Source organism: Aplysia californica, unplaced genomic scaffold, assembly GCF_000002075.1.
Source record: "Aplysia californica isolate F4 #8 unplaced genomic scaffold, AplCal3.0 scaffold00140, whole genome shotgun sequence".
NCBI lineage: Eukaryota > Metazoa > Mollusca > Gastropoda > Aplysiida > Aplysiidae > Aplysia > Aplysia californica.
The window spans coordinates 471,491-488,643 of record NW_004797410.1 but is presented as its reverse complement, the minus strand read 5'-3'; the positions used below and the strand labels follow the sequence as shown (position 1 = coordinate 488,643).

At 38.1% G+C, this 17,153-nt stretch overlaps 1 protein-coding gene across 1 annotated transcript in view; it reads right to left on the bottom strand.

Annotated features, from left to right (window-relative positions):
• The window catches only part of LOC101856096 (centrosome and spindle pole associated protein 1), a gene marked incomplete in the record, with an annotated part of 163,640 nt that overhangs the window by 47,754 nt on the left and 98,733 nt on the right, over window positions 1–17,153 (bottom strand). Inside the window, 6 exon segments of the mRNA XM_035969359.1 lie at window positions 2,801–2,848; window positions 3,930–4,033; window positions 6,825–6,836; window positions 13,201–13,416; window positions 14,368–14,517; window positions 15,779–15,872. Coding sequence (XP_035825252.1) covers window positions 2,801–2,848; window positions 3,930–4,033; window positions 6,825–6,836; window positions 13,201–13,416; window positions 14,368–14,517; window positions 15,779–15,872 — 624 coding nt within the window.

Here is a 17,153-nt window from a genome sequence, read left to right as displayed (position 1 = left end):
CCACAACTCACAAAACTCTCAATAAAGAATATTTCGTTTAAAAAAAAACAACTTTTAAATCAAAAACAGAGTGCATTTTGAAATGAGTACTAATGATGCCTTAAAAGTATTTCAGGGTAGATCAAATTTTACTTTCTTTAAACAAAACACTTGTCTCAGCCTCAGTTATAAAAAAGTAACAGTCATTTTCCTACCCACAGCATGTATCCATTGTGTACAATATTGAAAAAAGCCCATATGGGAACATAAAACAATAAAAATTAGCAACACAAAATTAAGCATAATAATATACATTATCTTTCACCTTCAAACACTTAAGACATTGAATTGGAAGCAGAATGGAAATTGTAACAAACTTTGATTTATTGCAGCGAAACATTTGTTGAGAGACATCAATAATTTCTGATCGATAATCAGAAATACACTGGGCTAATCAACCCTTGGGAATGTAATCATGCAAGTGGAGTTGGGTTGGGGTTTTTTTTGGGGGGGCGGGAGTTTGGGGGGAGGGGGGTTGGTGTGTTTGTTTTTATTTGTTTTGGTGAGGGTTTCTTTTTTTTTGGGGGGGGGGGGGGGGGGGGGGTTGGGTTTTCTGGGGGGGGGGGGGGTCAAATTTAGTATGGAAACACTAAAAATTAGTGTGTTTCATCTGAAAAAAGCACAAAATTGAGTCTCAACCTTTGCCTTAAGTGAGTTTTCCCCTCAACATTTATATCAAGACAGTTCTGGCCTTTTTAGATTCAGAACGAACTATACTTTTACTTTTATCCACCTCTTATACCCTTTTGGGTGTCGCGGGGAAAAAAAAGACGTCTCTCTACCACCAGCCGGAGAGCTTGGGTCAGAGGGATGCCATGAGTTGTTAGTGTTTCCCTGACTCCATCTATCCAGGTCTTTCTCGGTCGCCCTCTAGCCTTATTGCCATTGAATTTTTTTATGTAGGCACATTGTGCTGGATGCACCATCGCATGAGATGTCTGAATCATTTGATTCTTTGGTGTTGGATGTGATGCATAACATCATTTGTACCCACTATTTCTCTGACTACTGAGTTTCTAATTTTGTCTCGCATGGTCTTGTTTGCTGCTTTTCTAAGACATCGCATTTCACATGTTGTAATTTTTTGCTCCAATGTCTTGTTCGTGGTCCATGTTTGGCATTGATAGGTGGGTGTTGGGATGAATATGGTGTTGATCATTTTGAGTTTTGTCGTCAAGGGGATGTTAGGATGTTTCAGTAGTGGAGCAAGCTGGTAACTAACAGCACTGGCCTTTTGTACTCGTGTTTCAGTTTCTCTCTTCAGTCGCCCATCTTCTGTGAACGTACTTCCGAGGTGTTTAAATTCTTGGACCTGTCTGAGACTGTTGTTGTTGATGCGTATTTTGAGTGGTCCTTGATTTCTGCTTACTTTCATTCTCTCTGTTTTATTGATGTTGATCTCCATGTCGTAGGAGTTACATTCTTTGTTTAATCTGGTGGTGTGTTGTTGGGGACTTTGTTCGTCTTTGTGTGCCAGGATTTGGTTGTCAGCGAAGAGTAATTCATTTAGGGCATCTGGTTCTGTGTTGGCCTCTTTTGTAATTCTATCCATATATATATGATAAATAGTAGTGGTGATAGGACACAACCATGTCTTACTTCCGATGTTATCTCGAACCATTCTGTGAGTCCCTCTGACGTTCTTACAGTACTTATGCTGTTCTCGTAAATGGCACGGATGTTATCTAGGAGTTGGCTTCTTACAGTGCAGTTTTCAAGTTCTTTCCACAGCTGTCCTCTGTTCACTCTGTCGAACGCTTTCTCCTGGTCGACAAATACTATGTTTAGTTCCCTATTGTGTTATATTGCCCTTTCGCATATTCGTCGTAGGGCAAATATTATATCGTGCATCCTCTTCCCTTTCTAAATCCCATTTGGGCCTCACTCAGAAATGGTTCAACTTTGTGTCTTGTTCGTCATTCCAATATCATGGCGAACATCTTGCCCACATGGCTTAGCAGTAAGTAAAATGCCTCTATACATTCTACAGTCTCTCTTACTGCTTTTCTTCTTCCAGATTGGTACTATGACTGCTCTTTGCCAGTCGCCGGGAACTTTTCTTTCTGTCCATGCTTTCTGGAAGATTTTTGAGAGCCAAGTTATTCCAGTTTCACCACATGCTAGGATAGTGGGCTCGTCTATTCATGTGCCCAATTTATTGGGGTGCTGATTTTAACTGCTTGTCAGACCTCTGATGGTATGATGGTCGGTCCAGAACTAACTATAGCTTTTAAAGGCATAATCAAAGTCTTTTTAAAAGGTTGTAATTTTGTATTTCTGCCAGATAAATTCAGCATCATCAGTGCCTTTCACCCCTGGTAAGGTATAGGCCAAATACAAGCTCCTTCAATTTATCTCTATCCTGGGCCATCCTTCCTCGCTCGTTCCAAGTGAGCTTCATCTCTCTCATGTCCCTTTCCACACATCTCCTCCATGTCTCTCGTGGCCTACCCCCGCATCGTGCTCCCTGTGGGTTCCATTGCAGTGGCTGTCTTGTGATGTTTCCAGATAAATTGTTTCTGTTTTATTTTTAGATCAGATTATCCCGCAGTGAAATTATTAGAAATTGTGGCACATTAATATAGTATTCACTATATAATACAATCAAAAGCAACAAAGATGTAGGAAGCGTTAGGAGGAGAATACTATACGCATCCCCTGATTTACAGCACCCACAAGTTGAGTCACATGGTGAAAACAGATGTCTATATACCAGTCACAGCAAACACCATATGTAATGTATGACAAACTGAATGTATACCTTCTGGTTCCTGGGGTGGTTGCTTTTCTTTATAATCCTGTTCTACCCCTGAGGGAACAATTTATTTGAAATGACAGTTTTGCACCGTCCACTTTGGCTTACAAACATGAATGGCGATTAACAGAGAAAAATACAAGTAGATTTGGAACATGATAACATGCTTCCACACTGCATACACTGTGATCCTACATGTTTCCCAAGAGAAATGTTCATTGGTATTGATCAGTCTTATCTCAAAGGCTGACGGAATATCAGACCATAATTCCGTGAAATTTGTTATAACTGAACGAAAAAGTCTAAATCAATTTTCTTTTTCTTATTTGGATTTAAACAAACACAACCAGGTAATAACGATGAACTTCTTAAACAATAAGAGCAGGAAAACTGCTTAAAATAATGGGGAACAGTTCAACAAACACTCAATCCCCATCCAAAACAGTGCTGACCAACTATGGGACCTGATTCGACACTACAGAACAGATAGGGGTCTCCAGAAGAAAGTCCTGACTGAGAAGTTGCCTTCTCGTGGCAACTGCACAGGCACTGACAGCAAGGTTGGGCATGGTTGTAACCTGAGACCATTGTTTGGTACAAATATAAGTTACACGGATATAACAGATAAAGTGACAAAGATGGGAGGAAAAAAAATGCACTCCTCCATCAATGACAGAGAAAGAGAGAAAAATGAGAGGTAAAGGTGTGGCAGCACACTATACAATGTTCTCAAGTTTGGCACAGACACTGGATGAAGCAAAAGAGTGCAGATGATCGATTCTTTCCTTCTGTTCTCTGCAACCATCAATCCCTGACACGCATGAGTCAGCCCTATAGCCACTTGAGCTACAATATCAGGATCTGAACTTTGCATAACACATAGCACAAACATAATTGTCTGTTGTGACAAGACGGTGTGAGGTCATTGCTTTTAGGAACACATGTAGAAAGCAATTTTCATCCTTTTAACTATCATTTTCATCATTTTCTCAGGAGCATTTAGTCTTCAACTTGATACAGTGTAAATAATTCTTCCTAAATCTGTACTTTAAATGTGACTTCTACTTCATCATGTTATAAATACTATGAGGCAGCAGCAGAGTTGAAAGGCCACTGTCTCTTAACCTATACTTACGAGCATTCATGCTTGGATCCAAAGGATTGTACGCTGCATAAAAATTGTAGGCTTCATCCACGGAGTTATTCAGAGTGGGCACGGCATTGGCTGTGATGAATGTCCTGAAAACAGAAGACCACAGGAGGTATTCATTAAGACATCCATTTATAACTTTTGACATTTTCACGGAAGTCTCTTCTGCAAAATGAGTATGTTTTATGCGATGTAGGCCAATAGCCTTAAACACTGAAAAATCCGACCTTCCTGCCTTCCTAGCATTCATGTATTATTGATGAAAACATCACATATTAACCTGTTATAAAGGATAAATCATGTTTACTTATTCAAACATCAATGACTACTCTACAAGAGGTATTTCAGAAACCTCAAGAGCCTATTTGTACTGGTATGAACACTTGGACATCTTATCTGGAGATATTAAAAGATATTCACAACAATAATGTATATAATTATGTAATAGAAAATACTGAGAAATACATAGAGTGGTCACAGTGGTATAAATGCTCTGAAGCCGGGATATCATTTAAAAATTAGATATTCTGTTCAAATTAAAGAGTCATTAATGTTTAAGTCGCAAAACAATTACACTGTACTAAGCATGCATTTCAATACATGGATTTGAATTTGACTTGGGAGCTCCACAAATGAAAGGAAGTCTAAGATTATGAAATCTACAGTTCAAATTTTGCTGAGTATGTGGTCAGTGTCTTGTGAAATTCAATGTTACATACAGTTTCTGTAATCAAAACACGACTTTGTCTCAACTTTTCAATACAAAGAAATGGAGTTAATAAGGGAAAATAACGATATCCTCAAAGAAAAACATTTTTTGCAACAAAGAAGCTAAAACTGAAAAAGAGGACAGCATTGATGTTTTACACCACTTTTACACATCTGCAAACACATGAAGATTCAAATATGAACTCATGAACAAAAGCAAGAAACTTTGGTGTAGACTTGAATCATCTGTCCAAGTGTGAGCATTATGATTCTAATGATTCCTTGATTAGTTCAAAGAAGTAGAGAGAAAAAAATCAACTGGATAGTAACAGGTCATGCCAGTTTCAACAGAGTAAATGTTTTTCAGAAATAAGGGTCAAATTTTTTTCAGCTATGCTGTATTTACAGATTCCTATTGTATTGTTCATGGTTAGTACAGCATAAACCTTTTTTTTTTTTTGTAAAGTGTTTTACGGCGCTCGCAACTGCATAGGTCATATGAGCGCGCGGGACACACCTAATATTTTCAGTTGGTAGGAAATTTTGAATTTTGCCCGGGTGGCGGCCGAAGCCTACTCTTATCGATTTTAGACACCAAGGGATCTTTAACGTGCGCAACTTGCACACGGGCCCTCCGAGATTTTTCGCCCTTGTCCGAGAAGGCTAGGTGTAGATCTTTCCTACCAGAAGATCAGGGGTGTGGCAGAAAGACAGCAGTAAGGAGGAGCCAAGGAGTAGCAGTAGAAAGGCTGCAGAAAGAGTCAGGAGCCCAGAGGAGGGGCAAAGGGGGTGTGGGGGTGGGGGCAGAAAGTGGAATTGAAAGCAGACGACAGAACATTGCTAGAGAGCAGGAAAGGAGGTGAAAGGAGACAATTTTAGAGAAGAAAATATTTCGGTCGCTACCCGGATTCGAACCCGGGACCTTTGAATGAGAGGCCAACACCTTAACCTCTAGGCCACGAGAGCCCCCCATAAACCTTTGAAGCCGTACAGGGACTTCAGGCAGATAGGACGCTGAAGACAGAAGCCCTCCAAACCAAAATTCCTACCAAACAATTTTAATATCTAGGAGGGGTTCGTGTACAGAGATGCATATCAGCACAATAACAGTAGTTTGGTATTCAGAAAGAATGGAACTGATCGTCAAAAACAATAGAAGAAAAGAAGAAAAGTAGGACCTACCATTGGCGCTCTCTAATCATCAGCTATTAATTTTAAACAAACCATTTCTGACAATTATGTTGAAATCACAATCTGAGTTAGCCCTCAATGACACTTTTATTGCCTGGTTCTTAAGCACTAATTTCAAACATTTTTCTCATCACTCAAGATGCTAGATCCTCAAATAACATTGTGAAAAATTATAGCTTATTTCTTTGTGTGTGAGTTCAAATCCTGCCAATAATTTTAAAGGTGGCATATTTGTATTCTTATCTGAGAGAAAAAGCTTGGAAAAACAACCGGCTCAAACAAAAATTTCTTTATGACAATGTGTTTATCAAACTCATAACTCAACTGCACCACACCAACAGACCAAACTGTGGTTGTCCAGTAAAAATTAAAATTTTTGTTTTTGTTTTAGCTGTGTTCCTGTAGAACAACCGGCTAGTTAAATTGAGTCAATAGGGGCATAAAACACTAACACTTAAAGTTAAATTATTGAACGCCCCATTAGCTGCAATTGGGTCATTTCAAAGGGCACTTTGGACTCTTGTCATGTGATCAAGGTGAGAACTTGTAGAATGATGATGATGATGATGATGATGATGATGATGATGATGATGATGATGATGATAAGCCAACAGCAGCAGTCAGAGAGCTTAGAGTGATACGATGTGGGAAATATGTGTTGACATATTACATTGCTTCAAACACAGTAGAGGGTGCCGAAAACTGATTGAGAAATACAAAAATCGTCCAAACACTGTACTTCTATTTGAAAAAAAAATAATACCAATTCAAACACATAAATGACAAAATGCGTTGACGACAAAAAGAGATAACTGAAAACAAAAAAGTATATCAAAATTTAATAATTGCGTCTCTGTATACTGTGAAGACAGACAGAGAAAACATAAGAATATCAAATACGAGAGAGAAACAGATTCCACAGAAAGCTTATCTAGAATGAAATATGACAAAATAAGGAAGTAAGTGATGGAGATATCTTACTTATTGTACCATCTTTAAGGTTTCAAATACCAGGGAAAGAAACAGAAGGAAGAGAATTATTGTTCTGAAATAACATAAATTATGGTGTATTCAATACAAACGTGAAACACAAAGACAGAAATCCACAGACAATCGCAGATATAGGCTGGAGACTCAAAAATACTACTTTGACAAAAACTACTGTCAGGTAATTCTCTTTCCAATTAAAGAGTTGATTCTTTCCAAAGACGATGCTCTGCAAGATTTTTACTTTTGGTAGTTGTTTTATTATGTTTAGTGTTACCACAACAAAAATAGCATTATTACATGTTCTGAAAGTAGTTTGCTCTATTGATAACTGATGAAATGTATAAAACGACATGCACTTAATATGATAATCTTGCATATCTGAATCAATCTGACGTCAATTTTTTTGTGTTAACATAAAAGTGAAATGTTAATACCTGTGTTCCAGTAAAATTTAGAGGATCATTGCCAGTTCTAAATATCATAGCATATTGTGAGATGCAACATGTACTTTTCACTGCAAGGTTATATCAAAACGTTAAGTCATGAATTGTTTACATTAAAAAGCAGTCAACTCTGAAACGCAAAAACACTAACAACAAAACAGTCACAGAATTCATGGAAAACGATCAAAGTAACATCAACATCATGCAAACCCCTTAGGACAGCAAGCCTTTGGTCAGGTCTGTTCATTTACAGCCTATTCAATAACGTTTTCACAAATAACACAGAGCCAAGGAGGGTGTGGCATTGTTTGTGAATGACCTTTGCTAAGTCTTGAATAAAATATTTTTCTAAATTCATAAAGTCTATCTAATTGCTGAAATCATTTGTAAAGTTTTGAAACATAAATCAGCATCCTTATGTTCCTAACCTAAGGGGTTGATAATGTGATGAAACTATGACCAGGAAAATATAATAATGAAAATAATCAGTTTATAAATGCAACCAAAGCCAAAGATTTATGGAATCGGAAAAAGATTTCCAATATTTTGGAACCAAAGGAAAAATAAATCGTTGTTTAACATTCAGTGCCAAGTATTAATCCGTGGCCAAAGTCCCATTGCCAGTAAGTGAAATAATCAGAAAAAAGCAAATAAATAGAAACTCTACAGGAGCCACATCAAGAACGTGCATCAGAGAACTGCCTAAATGGTGAACACGAAGAAGCTTCACGCAGAGAGAGACGGCAAACAAAGGAAGAGCTCACGTCATTGATTGACAGCTACCACGTGCAGCAGACGTCATCTCCCATGCAAACCGCTCTGCAGTCTTCTTCTTCACTTCTGTAAGCCTTTCTTCATACTTTTCAGTTCAAATGTCCGAGATTTGGTTATGAAGGAAACTTTAAATCTCTTTAGGCCATCCATCATTCTTTAAAGCATAGTGAAGAAGCTATTTTAATAGGACCTTCATCTTTTAAAAAAATGAGATAATATTATTTTCATGTTTATATTGTTCCATTAGAAAGTTATGGGTGTCCGAAATTAAAATCAACAAGACTTTCGTCTCAATTACTTCAATTGTTGCTTGCATCCCATGCGGAGACGTTGAAATCATCTTTGACAAAATATGTCTTTTGAGTGAAGATCAAGGAGAAAGCAAATCTGACACTGAAGGACTAAGAATTAGAGAGCAAATAAAAATTCAAACTGCAAAGCTAAATAAAGTAAAATAAATTCATCTCCTGACTGAATGTATACGTCTTACTGGTATAATGTAATTGGGATAAACAGTGTTTCAAAATAGTATTGGAAAGCCTAGAAGATATAATAATCGTGAAGTTAGCGATTGACCATAACATATTTCTCTGTAAGGTTGTCTTGAGACTTAGAAAAGGGTCATTCACATTCTATGCCTTCCAGTATATTGTTTTTCTATTTTGCATATACTGGGGGAAAAAACTATAAAAAAACAAATGGACCCAAAGGCTTGCTGGTACATATGTGATTCAAACCCAAAGCTAACAGCAATTATTTTCTTTGCTGCTATCCACTCCACACGAACAGCAAGGAGTTTGGATATCTCAAAGCGAATCAAACTCCATCCTAAAAAATTGGGAAGGTTGGTAGTGATAGACAGGAAGGAAAGAAAACTCAGAAAAGAGAAAAAGTCCTCTGGATACCTCTTTTTGTTTTCCGTTCTAAGCTCTTTTTCCCAGAACAGTCACAAAAAGCAGCACCAAGTAAAATTAATATAGAATGCAGCACCTCATTAGCTTCATAATATGAAAATCTGGAGCATTCAAGTCTTGGTGTGTCTCCAACTTTCTCGATTTTGAAAAAAAACGTGCAAAGTGCAATATTCGATCCACATCATTTCTCAACTTTTCTTTGACAACTTACGTTATCTAAGGGTCCCAATTAACAATCACCACACGACTTCTAGCATTTCCATTTCTCTTTGTCGAATCCTTCCTTCTTGCTCCTTCTTATTTGTGTCCACTTCCTCCTCTTCCTTTCCCTCACTGCTTGAAATATTAAACTTTTCAAATTTGGAAGATCCATGTCTATGTCATCCTATTGTGTAAAGCTCCATAAACGTAGAACAGCTTGAGACACAAGTTCAATATCCCAATGAACTTACAAAACAAAAGACCTTTAAAATTTGGCATTCCTTAAAACAAAGACACATATGAAATTCCCAGGTGAATACTTTAGAAGTCAACCGAAACATGTTCAACATACTTTTAAGAAGTTTTGGAACATAAAACATAATCATTTTATAACATAGACATAAAGTCATTGTTTTGGCCTATGAATGATACAAACCTTTGAACTAAATATTTAAATCATTTTAAATTCAAAAGCATCTGTCCAAGGATCTGAGCCCAGTCACTTGTGTCTCATTCTGAGGTATTGCCAGTCACACGACCAGCAACACAAAGCCAACACAACAACCTCTCATTCAGCATTAGTTGATCCGTAACTTAAACGAAGACATGGTTTAATACAGACACCAGGACTCCTTCATGGGGAAAACCAAAATGGGCTTTCCATTTCATCTGCCACATTTGGTCTTTGTAAAGTTGTGGTACAGACACAATCTACTGAAATCATGTCAACGAGTAGGCTACTCAAATGCAATAGATGTTCAAACAACAAAAACCATGTGTTTCTATTTCACAGTACCATGAGACAGTTTTATTTAGAATTCACAACAGTAAATATTGTGCAAATAAAAAGATCATCCTCTAGAGGCCAGTAACAATTCAACTGTAAGTCAATATTTAAACAAAACTTGACATGTAGAACTTCCAGGGGGAATAAATCAGAAGCTAAAGAATGCTTTGTTCATTTTGATTAGTGTTATCTTTCACTCAGAAGTAGGGCCTATTAATTCACTTTGAATGAGGCAAGACCACAGAAAGCAGACCAGGATACCATCGCTTTGTACCCAAAATCACACATGTCATGTGAATTTTCTGTCCTTTCATTAACAGACTTTTGAGGTCAATTGCCCTCCGTTACCCGCTCATATAACTTAAAAATAGGTAATCACCATCCCATTCCTCGTGGCACCAGCAATTGACATTTGTCATGGTGTAAATTCGTTCTTCAATATAATTTTTCCACACACAAATTTTTTTCTTCTGAATTGAGTACTGCCAAACACACAAACAAAACACCTGAAACATCCCATATAACCTGAGGCCAGACACATTTAAAACGCTGTGCCTTCTAAACCACTTTATCCTTTTAAGTTCGAAATGACAAAGCATACGAAAAAGTCAGGAAAAAGGAAAATCACTTGCCATCAGTGTACTAAATAGTCAGCGCATATGCTAGGAGCTCGCTTACTAAACTTGGGTTGTACACGTGTTATGTGAGAGTTTTTGTAATACTGAGAAAGGCCACTATGCATGACATTAATTATTGAAACCGTAAAAGTTTTACTCCCTCATCAACACTCTTAAGATCATTTAGGAGACGGGCTGCTCCGACACTTTGATCATGCCAGTCAGAGCCAACCCAGGCTGAGAAGGACACAACCTCCTAGCAGAAAGAGGGAGAAACTCAATAAAGATTCTCCCAACGTGGGAATCGGACTCACATCTCCTGCATGCTATGGCAAAGCGCCTCACCGCTATACCACAGACGTCCGCCCGAATGACTGTAAAAATCCAGTACTTTTAATTATAGAAGCATAAACAGGCTGCATTTTCTTGAAAAGTTTGTCAAAAAGAAAAAAATACGACAAACAATACAATTCTTTCCAGAACTCCTGTTCGTCATTTAAAAAATTACCCAACAGGAAAAGTATACAATGCGTAGTTTTGATATTAAAAAAAGGAGAGAACTAGTATTTCTTTCACTGACCAATTGAGCAAAAAAAAATGTTTTAGAGACTTTCAGCACAAACATTTTGATAAAGGCACCTATGACCTCAAAAAGGCAACAGAACAATTGATATTCAACAACTCAGAATATTACTGACCTCTCTTCAGTAAAACTTATTCGCATGTAAAAGAAAAATTATACAGATGGGAATGATTGTGCAAGAGCACAAATCATGAGCAATCAGAAAAAAATTAACTGTGTAACGATTTCAAAAAGGAAACTAGATCAAATGCGTATGATGCTCTCATCAAAGATCAATAATTGTATGCTTTTCAGTCATATGCTATGACATCTTCTTGGTGAAGCTACATAAATGATAGACAAGTCCTATAAAATACAACAGGATGAGTATACGTTACCCTCCAATGACAGGACCATTATGAACATAATAATGAACTTCAGGTATATATGGCTCCTATTTCAAATGTGGTCCAAGCTTTCTTTCTTTGGTGTCACAGTATAAGCTTGCCAGAGCTATTAGCTTTCATGTCGAGCTAAAGTTCACCACTAACAAAATAACCAAATGTATAATAAGTGAGAGAGAAGCTACTTAACATGGCTCTCTCTTCCGTTCCCCAAGATGTACAAATTTTTGACCTAACCTTGAACATGCAAGCTCTTCAGGAAAACCACAATTTCAGATTTTGACCAGTAGGTGCATCCCTTTTTCATAGACAAAGCTCAAGGCAGCCTTTCAAGTGTTGAATCCGCACAATAACTTAAAGGAAATAATCTCTAACTTAAACTGCATTCTGATACCCGTACAGACGATTTTGGAATGGTGTCATTTAAAAGTATTTAAATATGTATTAAGTGAAAATATTAAAGGAACACATCTATGAACAAATCCTGTTCAAAACTTCAGGCAAAGTTTATATGGTGAAATAAAAAACAATAACTCGGTTCATCAAAATAAGGCGCCACTTTTTCAAGACAAAATTCATTGACTTGTAAAAATATAGAGACATGGTCAAAGAATGTGCGTTACACAGTATAAAATTTAATACATATATGTTTGTTACAAACACATGGCTCTTTCACGAGGACAACCATTGAAAAAAAGACTGAGACTGGTTCAAACAAATATATTTTGATTACTCTCTGGGAAAAATTAATGCACCCTGCCCAGTGGAAAGAAGGTTTGGAAGAAGACAATCTACACATAAATTGGAAAGCACAGAATTTCGATGAAATCATTGGTACTTTCAGACATATCACAAGAGACCTTGAATCAATCTACAATCTAAAGCAGATGTAAGATTTATAAGCCTAATAAAAATGTCTTTCTAGGCTACAAGTATGCTAAACTGTGTGCAAGGGCTACACACTACTCAAACAGAAGAAGTCAGAATGTTTTCTTAAAGGTAGAATAAAGCCTGAACTATAAATTGTCAAGAGTCAGAAGGACAACAAAACTGTATAATGTCCATTTCAAACATTTTGTGATTTGTAAACCAATGACTAAAACCCCATTAGAAAATGCAATGGCACAATATACATCTATCTCAAACCAAAAAATGTTGCCACAATGTGTACACTCATCATAACAATTCTGACATGTAAAACCTTGATTTTAAAAAAGTTGATTAAATATTTGTGACAAAATTATGTATGATGCTCTCAAAGAAACAGTTGAGTCCATGGTTTAGCAATCCAAGAAAAGCGTACAAATTATAAACCACACCCCCAAAACAGCAGGCACTTGTATACACTGGTCATTGTATACACTTTAAATAAAAACACAATGTACTTGATATATCTATGCATTGTAAAACCAACAAACCCTGTATTCCTTAAAGGTAGAAAATTTTGGACATTTCATTTTGTCTTCCATTAGTTACAGTTGAAAATGAATTATTTAGATAAAAGTTCTAACATCTAAAAGTATAGTACAGTAGATCAAAGCAGTTCATTACAACAAAAACAAATTAATCTAATGAAGAAAGGAAATGGAACAATAAGTTGGACAAGCATTACTTGACTCTAGCAGTTTCAGCAGCTACGCTGTGTAGTACAGGCAAACTACTTACGAGGGCTGGTACTGCAGTCCTGCTGGTGGGTCCATGGTGGAGATGGTGGGTCTCTCCAGGATGCCTACATCAAGGTCAAAGTTTGAGATTGGCTGTGTGGGAGCACCACCACCTCCGCCGCCGCCGCCTCCAGCGTTTCTGCCCACGTTGAGGCCTCCAAGAGCTGTAAAGTCTCCAGTGGGTTGGCGTCGCCCCAAGATGGCATTCGAGCGAGGGCTAATACAAAAGAGAAAGAAGAGAATTACAATTTCAGATTTCAAAACGGATCAATGTTCTTTGATTTAACACAAGAGTAAAGAACTTCACACAACATGTTTCTTGACTTAACTCAAGAGTAAAGTATTTCACTTGACTCAATGGAACTTTTGCGGAGGCCCATCTTTGATCCCTATATTTATATCTCAGCATAAATTCCTCGTCTGATGACAAAAACCTCTGAGTTAAACAGTATTTTAGCTCTCTAAAAAAGCACATATTTTTGGCTTGCAAAAGCAGGTTCTTCAAATGACACCTAATACTTAGGCCTGCCACTCCCAAAGCAGCAGAGGCCATCCATGGATCCTCCCCATCTAACGGAGATATATGCTGTTTTCTAACCCCATTCCCCTGCTGCCCTGTCTTTTCAGCCCCTTAAGGATAGGTATTACCCTCAAATGCCATTTCCAAAGTGTGACGAAAAAGAATTGCGTGAAACAAAAATTGATAAACAAAAATAACAGAAGGAGGTGAGAGACAGGAACACCTATTGCAGTGTTGCTCTCCAAACACTGACAGCTGAATTAAAAAACCAAAGACATCACTTCGCAAGTCAAAAGGCAATAGCTTATTAACTTTTCTTGTACCCCAACAACTGATCTTCCCTTTATTTTCTATGTGCTAGAGTAATAAGTACGAGTAGAAGTAACAGGAGCAAAGAACAGAAAATGTTAACCCCCCATCATCATCTACATACAACATGGCATTGGACTCAAAGGGATGAGCTGAGTAAACAATAATGAACGGATTAGAAGATCGGTGTCGACAAAGCAACATTTCACTGTCGTCCCTTCTGCATTTCTTGTCACAGGGTCAAGGAGATCAACGATGCACCCCTTTAACTTTCTCCCTAGCTTATGAACCTCAGCATGTTTAGAAGCCTAACAGGGTCTGCACAATACCCAAACTCACCTGATATCATCCAGCTTGTGCAGATCATCCAGGATCTTGGTGTGGTAGGCACCAACATTGTTAGCTCTACGTGGGGGACGAGGATCCACGCGGTTTGATTCCAGGTGGATCGCCCCAGTGTTGTTGATCAGTGACCCCTCTTGGCGTTCCCTGGAAAAACAAGAGAGGAGCAAAGATTACATTTTGTTGTTGTTGCTGTTGTTGTTGCTGCTGTTGTTGTTGTTGTTGTTGCTGCTGCTGCTGCTGTTGTTGTTGCTGTTGTTGTTGTTGCTGCTGCTTCTGTTTTTCTCCTCGTCCTCCTCCTCCTCCTCCTCCTCCCCCTCCCCCTCCTCCTCCTCCTCCTCCTCTTCTTCTTCCTCCTCCTCCTCCTCCTCTTCCTTCTCCTTCTTCCTCTTCTTCTTCTTTTTCTTCTTCTTCTTCTTCTTCTTCTTCTTCTTCTTCTTCTTCTTCTTCTTCTTCTTCTTCTTCTTCTTCTTCTTCTTCTTCTTCTTCTTCTTCTTCTTCTTCTTCTTCTTATCGCTGCTGGAGCTCAAGGAGTAACTGACTACAAGATCTTCAGCTCACAGTGCAGTTGATTTTTACGTACAAGGCCATTGGCCATTTCATCTAAAACAACAAACAAAACAAAAACTAACGCTAGCAGGAATTGAATTCCAAACCATTTGGTTGGAAGGTGAACACAATGCCTGTTGAGCTACTGATCCCTAACTTTAAAAAGAAAATTGTTTCTTTACTCGTTTCTTTATCTGGCCATAAATGCATACTTAAATTTCAGAAAAAACTGCTTGTCACCTTTATATACTCACTACTTTTCAACAAGTTAGGACAACAGTAAAGTGGTGGTGGTGGGGGGTGATGATGACGATGATTAAGATGAGGATGACAACGACAATGACGACGACGAAGATAATGATAATGATGATGATGATGATGATGATGATGATGATGATGATGATGATGATGATGATGATGATAGTGATGGTGGTGGTGGTGATGATGATGATGATGGTGGTGATGACATGATGATGGTGATGATGATGATGATGGTGATGGTGGTGATGGCGATGATGATGGTGAAGGCGATGATGATGATGATGACGACAATGCTGACGATGATGACGATGATGATGATGATGATGATGATGATGATGATGATGATGATGATGATGACAACGATGGTGAAGATGATGATGACGATGACGACGATGATGATGATGATGATGATGATGATGATGATGATGATGATGATGATGATGATGATGATGATGATGACGACGACGACAATAACGACGATGGTGATGATGATGATAATGATGGTAATGGTGATGATGATGATGATGATGACAAAGCGCAAAAAAGACCAAAATCAGTTTAAAAATCAATTGCAGACACACAGAAAATGGTCACCCACATCTTTCTAGCATATGCAGCCTCAGCCATCTGCCTCTGCAGGTCTCGCTTGTACTCCTCTTTACGTATCTGCTCCTCCGACATCATATCTCGACCTGGCCACACAAGAAATGGGATTTATCCTTGTTCGGACTCTTTTTCTGTATTGATATAGGTGTTTTTTGAAACCCCTATTGACATAACTCAGATAATAGGGGCATAGGCTTCCACCCTGCCTGTCAAGGCCATCCTGGGCAGAGAGAGATATAACGCTCCAGTAGAAAGACCGAGCTACTCAATAAATTTTTACCCAAGACGGGAATCAAACTTAGGTCTTCGGCATGTGATGGCAAAGCACCTAACCACTACATCACAGATGCTAGTGGCCAGACTTTAGTTATGACATTGTCAGAAATATGAGAGACAGTGAGGTGAAATCAGGCGCTCGTCAGAGTAATGAAATTGAAGAAACTGCCATTTTAATTTTTCCGCTGGTTAGGAAATTCGTTATCGAAACTTTGTTTTTGGCTCAACATCTTTTATGTTCAAATAAGAACCCATTTCTGTGTGGATTTTACTGAATAACCTTGATCAAAGGTACAAAAATGTAAATTTCCAGTCTCAACGGACTCTCGGGCTATGTAAATAATCAAGCTTTGACGGCTATTTTCTTTCTAATTGTACTTCCGAATTCCGAGGACCCCCACCTCCTTCAATTGCAAATATCTTGACTTGTATTCAAGGTAAATGGGTCTTTCTTTCATCGCCCTCACTTCCTTCAATTGCAAATATCTTGACTTGTATTTAAGGTAAATGGGTCTTTCTTTCATCGAAAGTAAGGCAAATGAATAGGATTTAAGGCAGTACCAATAACTCCATATGCCACAAAATTCACGATCGCCTGATTCCACCGCGTCGTGACACAAAGGCCTATGGGGAAAAATACAATACTCGTGGTCATTAATCATTGTAACGCTCCTATAAGACTCCGATTTTAACATTCATCTTCAAAATAACCAAGCCAAATAGGTGGAGAGCCTTAAAAATTCACCAAAACACCAGAATATCAGAACGTCTCTTTGGTGACTTGAAACAGGGTCATTCGTTCTATAGTCCAGTACGTCTAACAGCCCACCCTACGTTTCTATACTCGTGTGAAATAATCCACACACATAAAACAAGAACAAGACGTAAGACGTGTGCTTCACCTTTAAAATTGCCTGACATAGTTTAGCATATGGGGCTCTTGTGGTCTAGAGGTTAAGGTGTCTTATTCAATAGGTCCCGGGTTCGAAACCTGACAGCGACGGAATTTTTTCTTCTCTAAAATTTTCTCCATTCACTTCCTTTCCAGCTCTCTGACAGTGTTCTGTTGTCTGCTTTCGTCTCTAATTTTG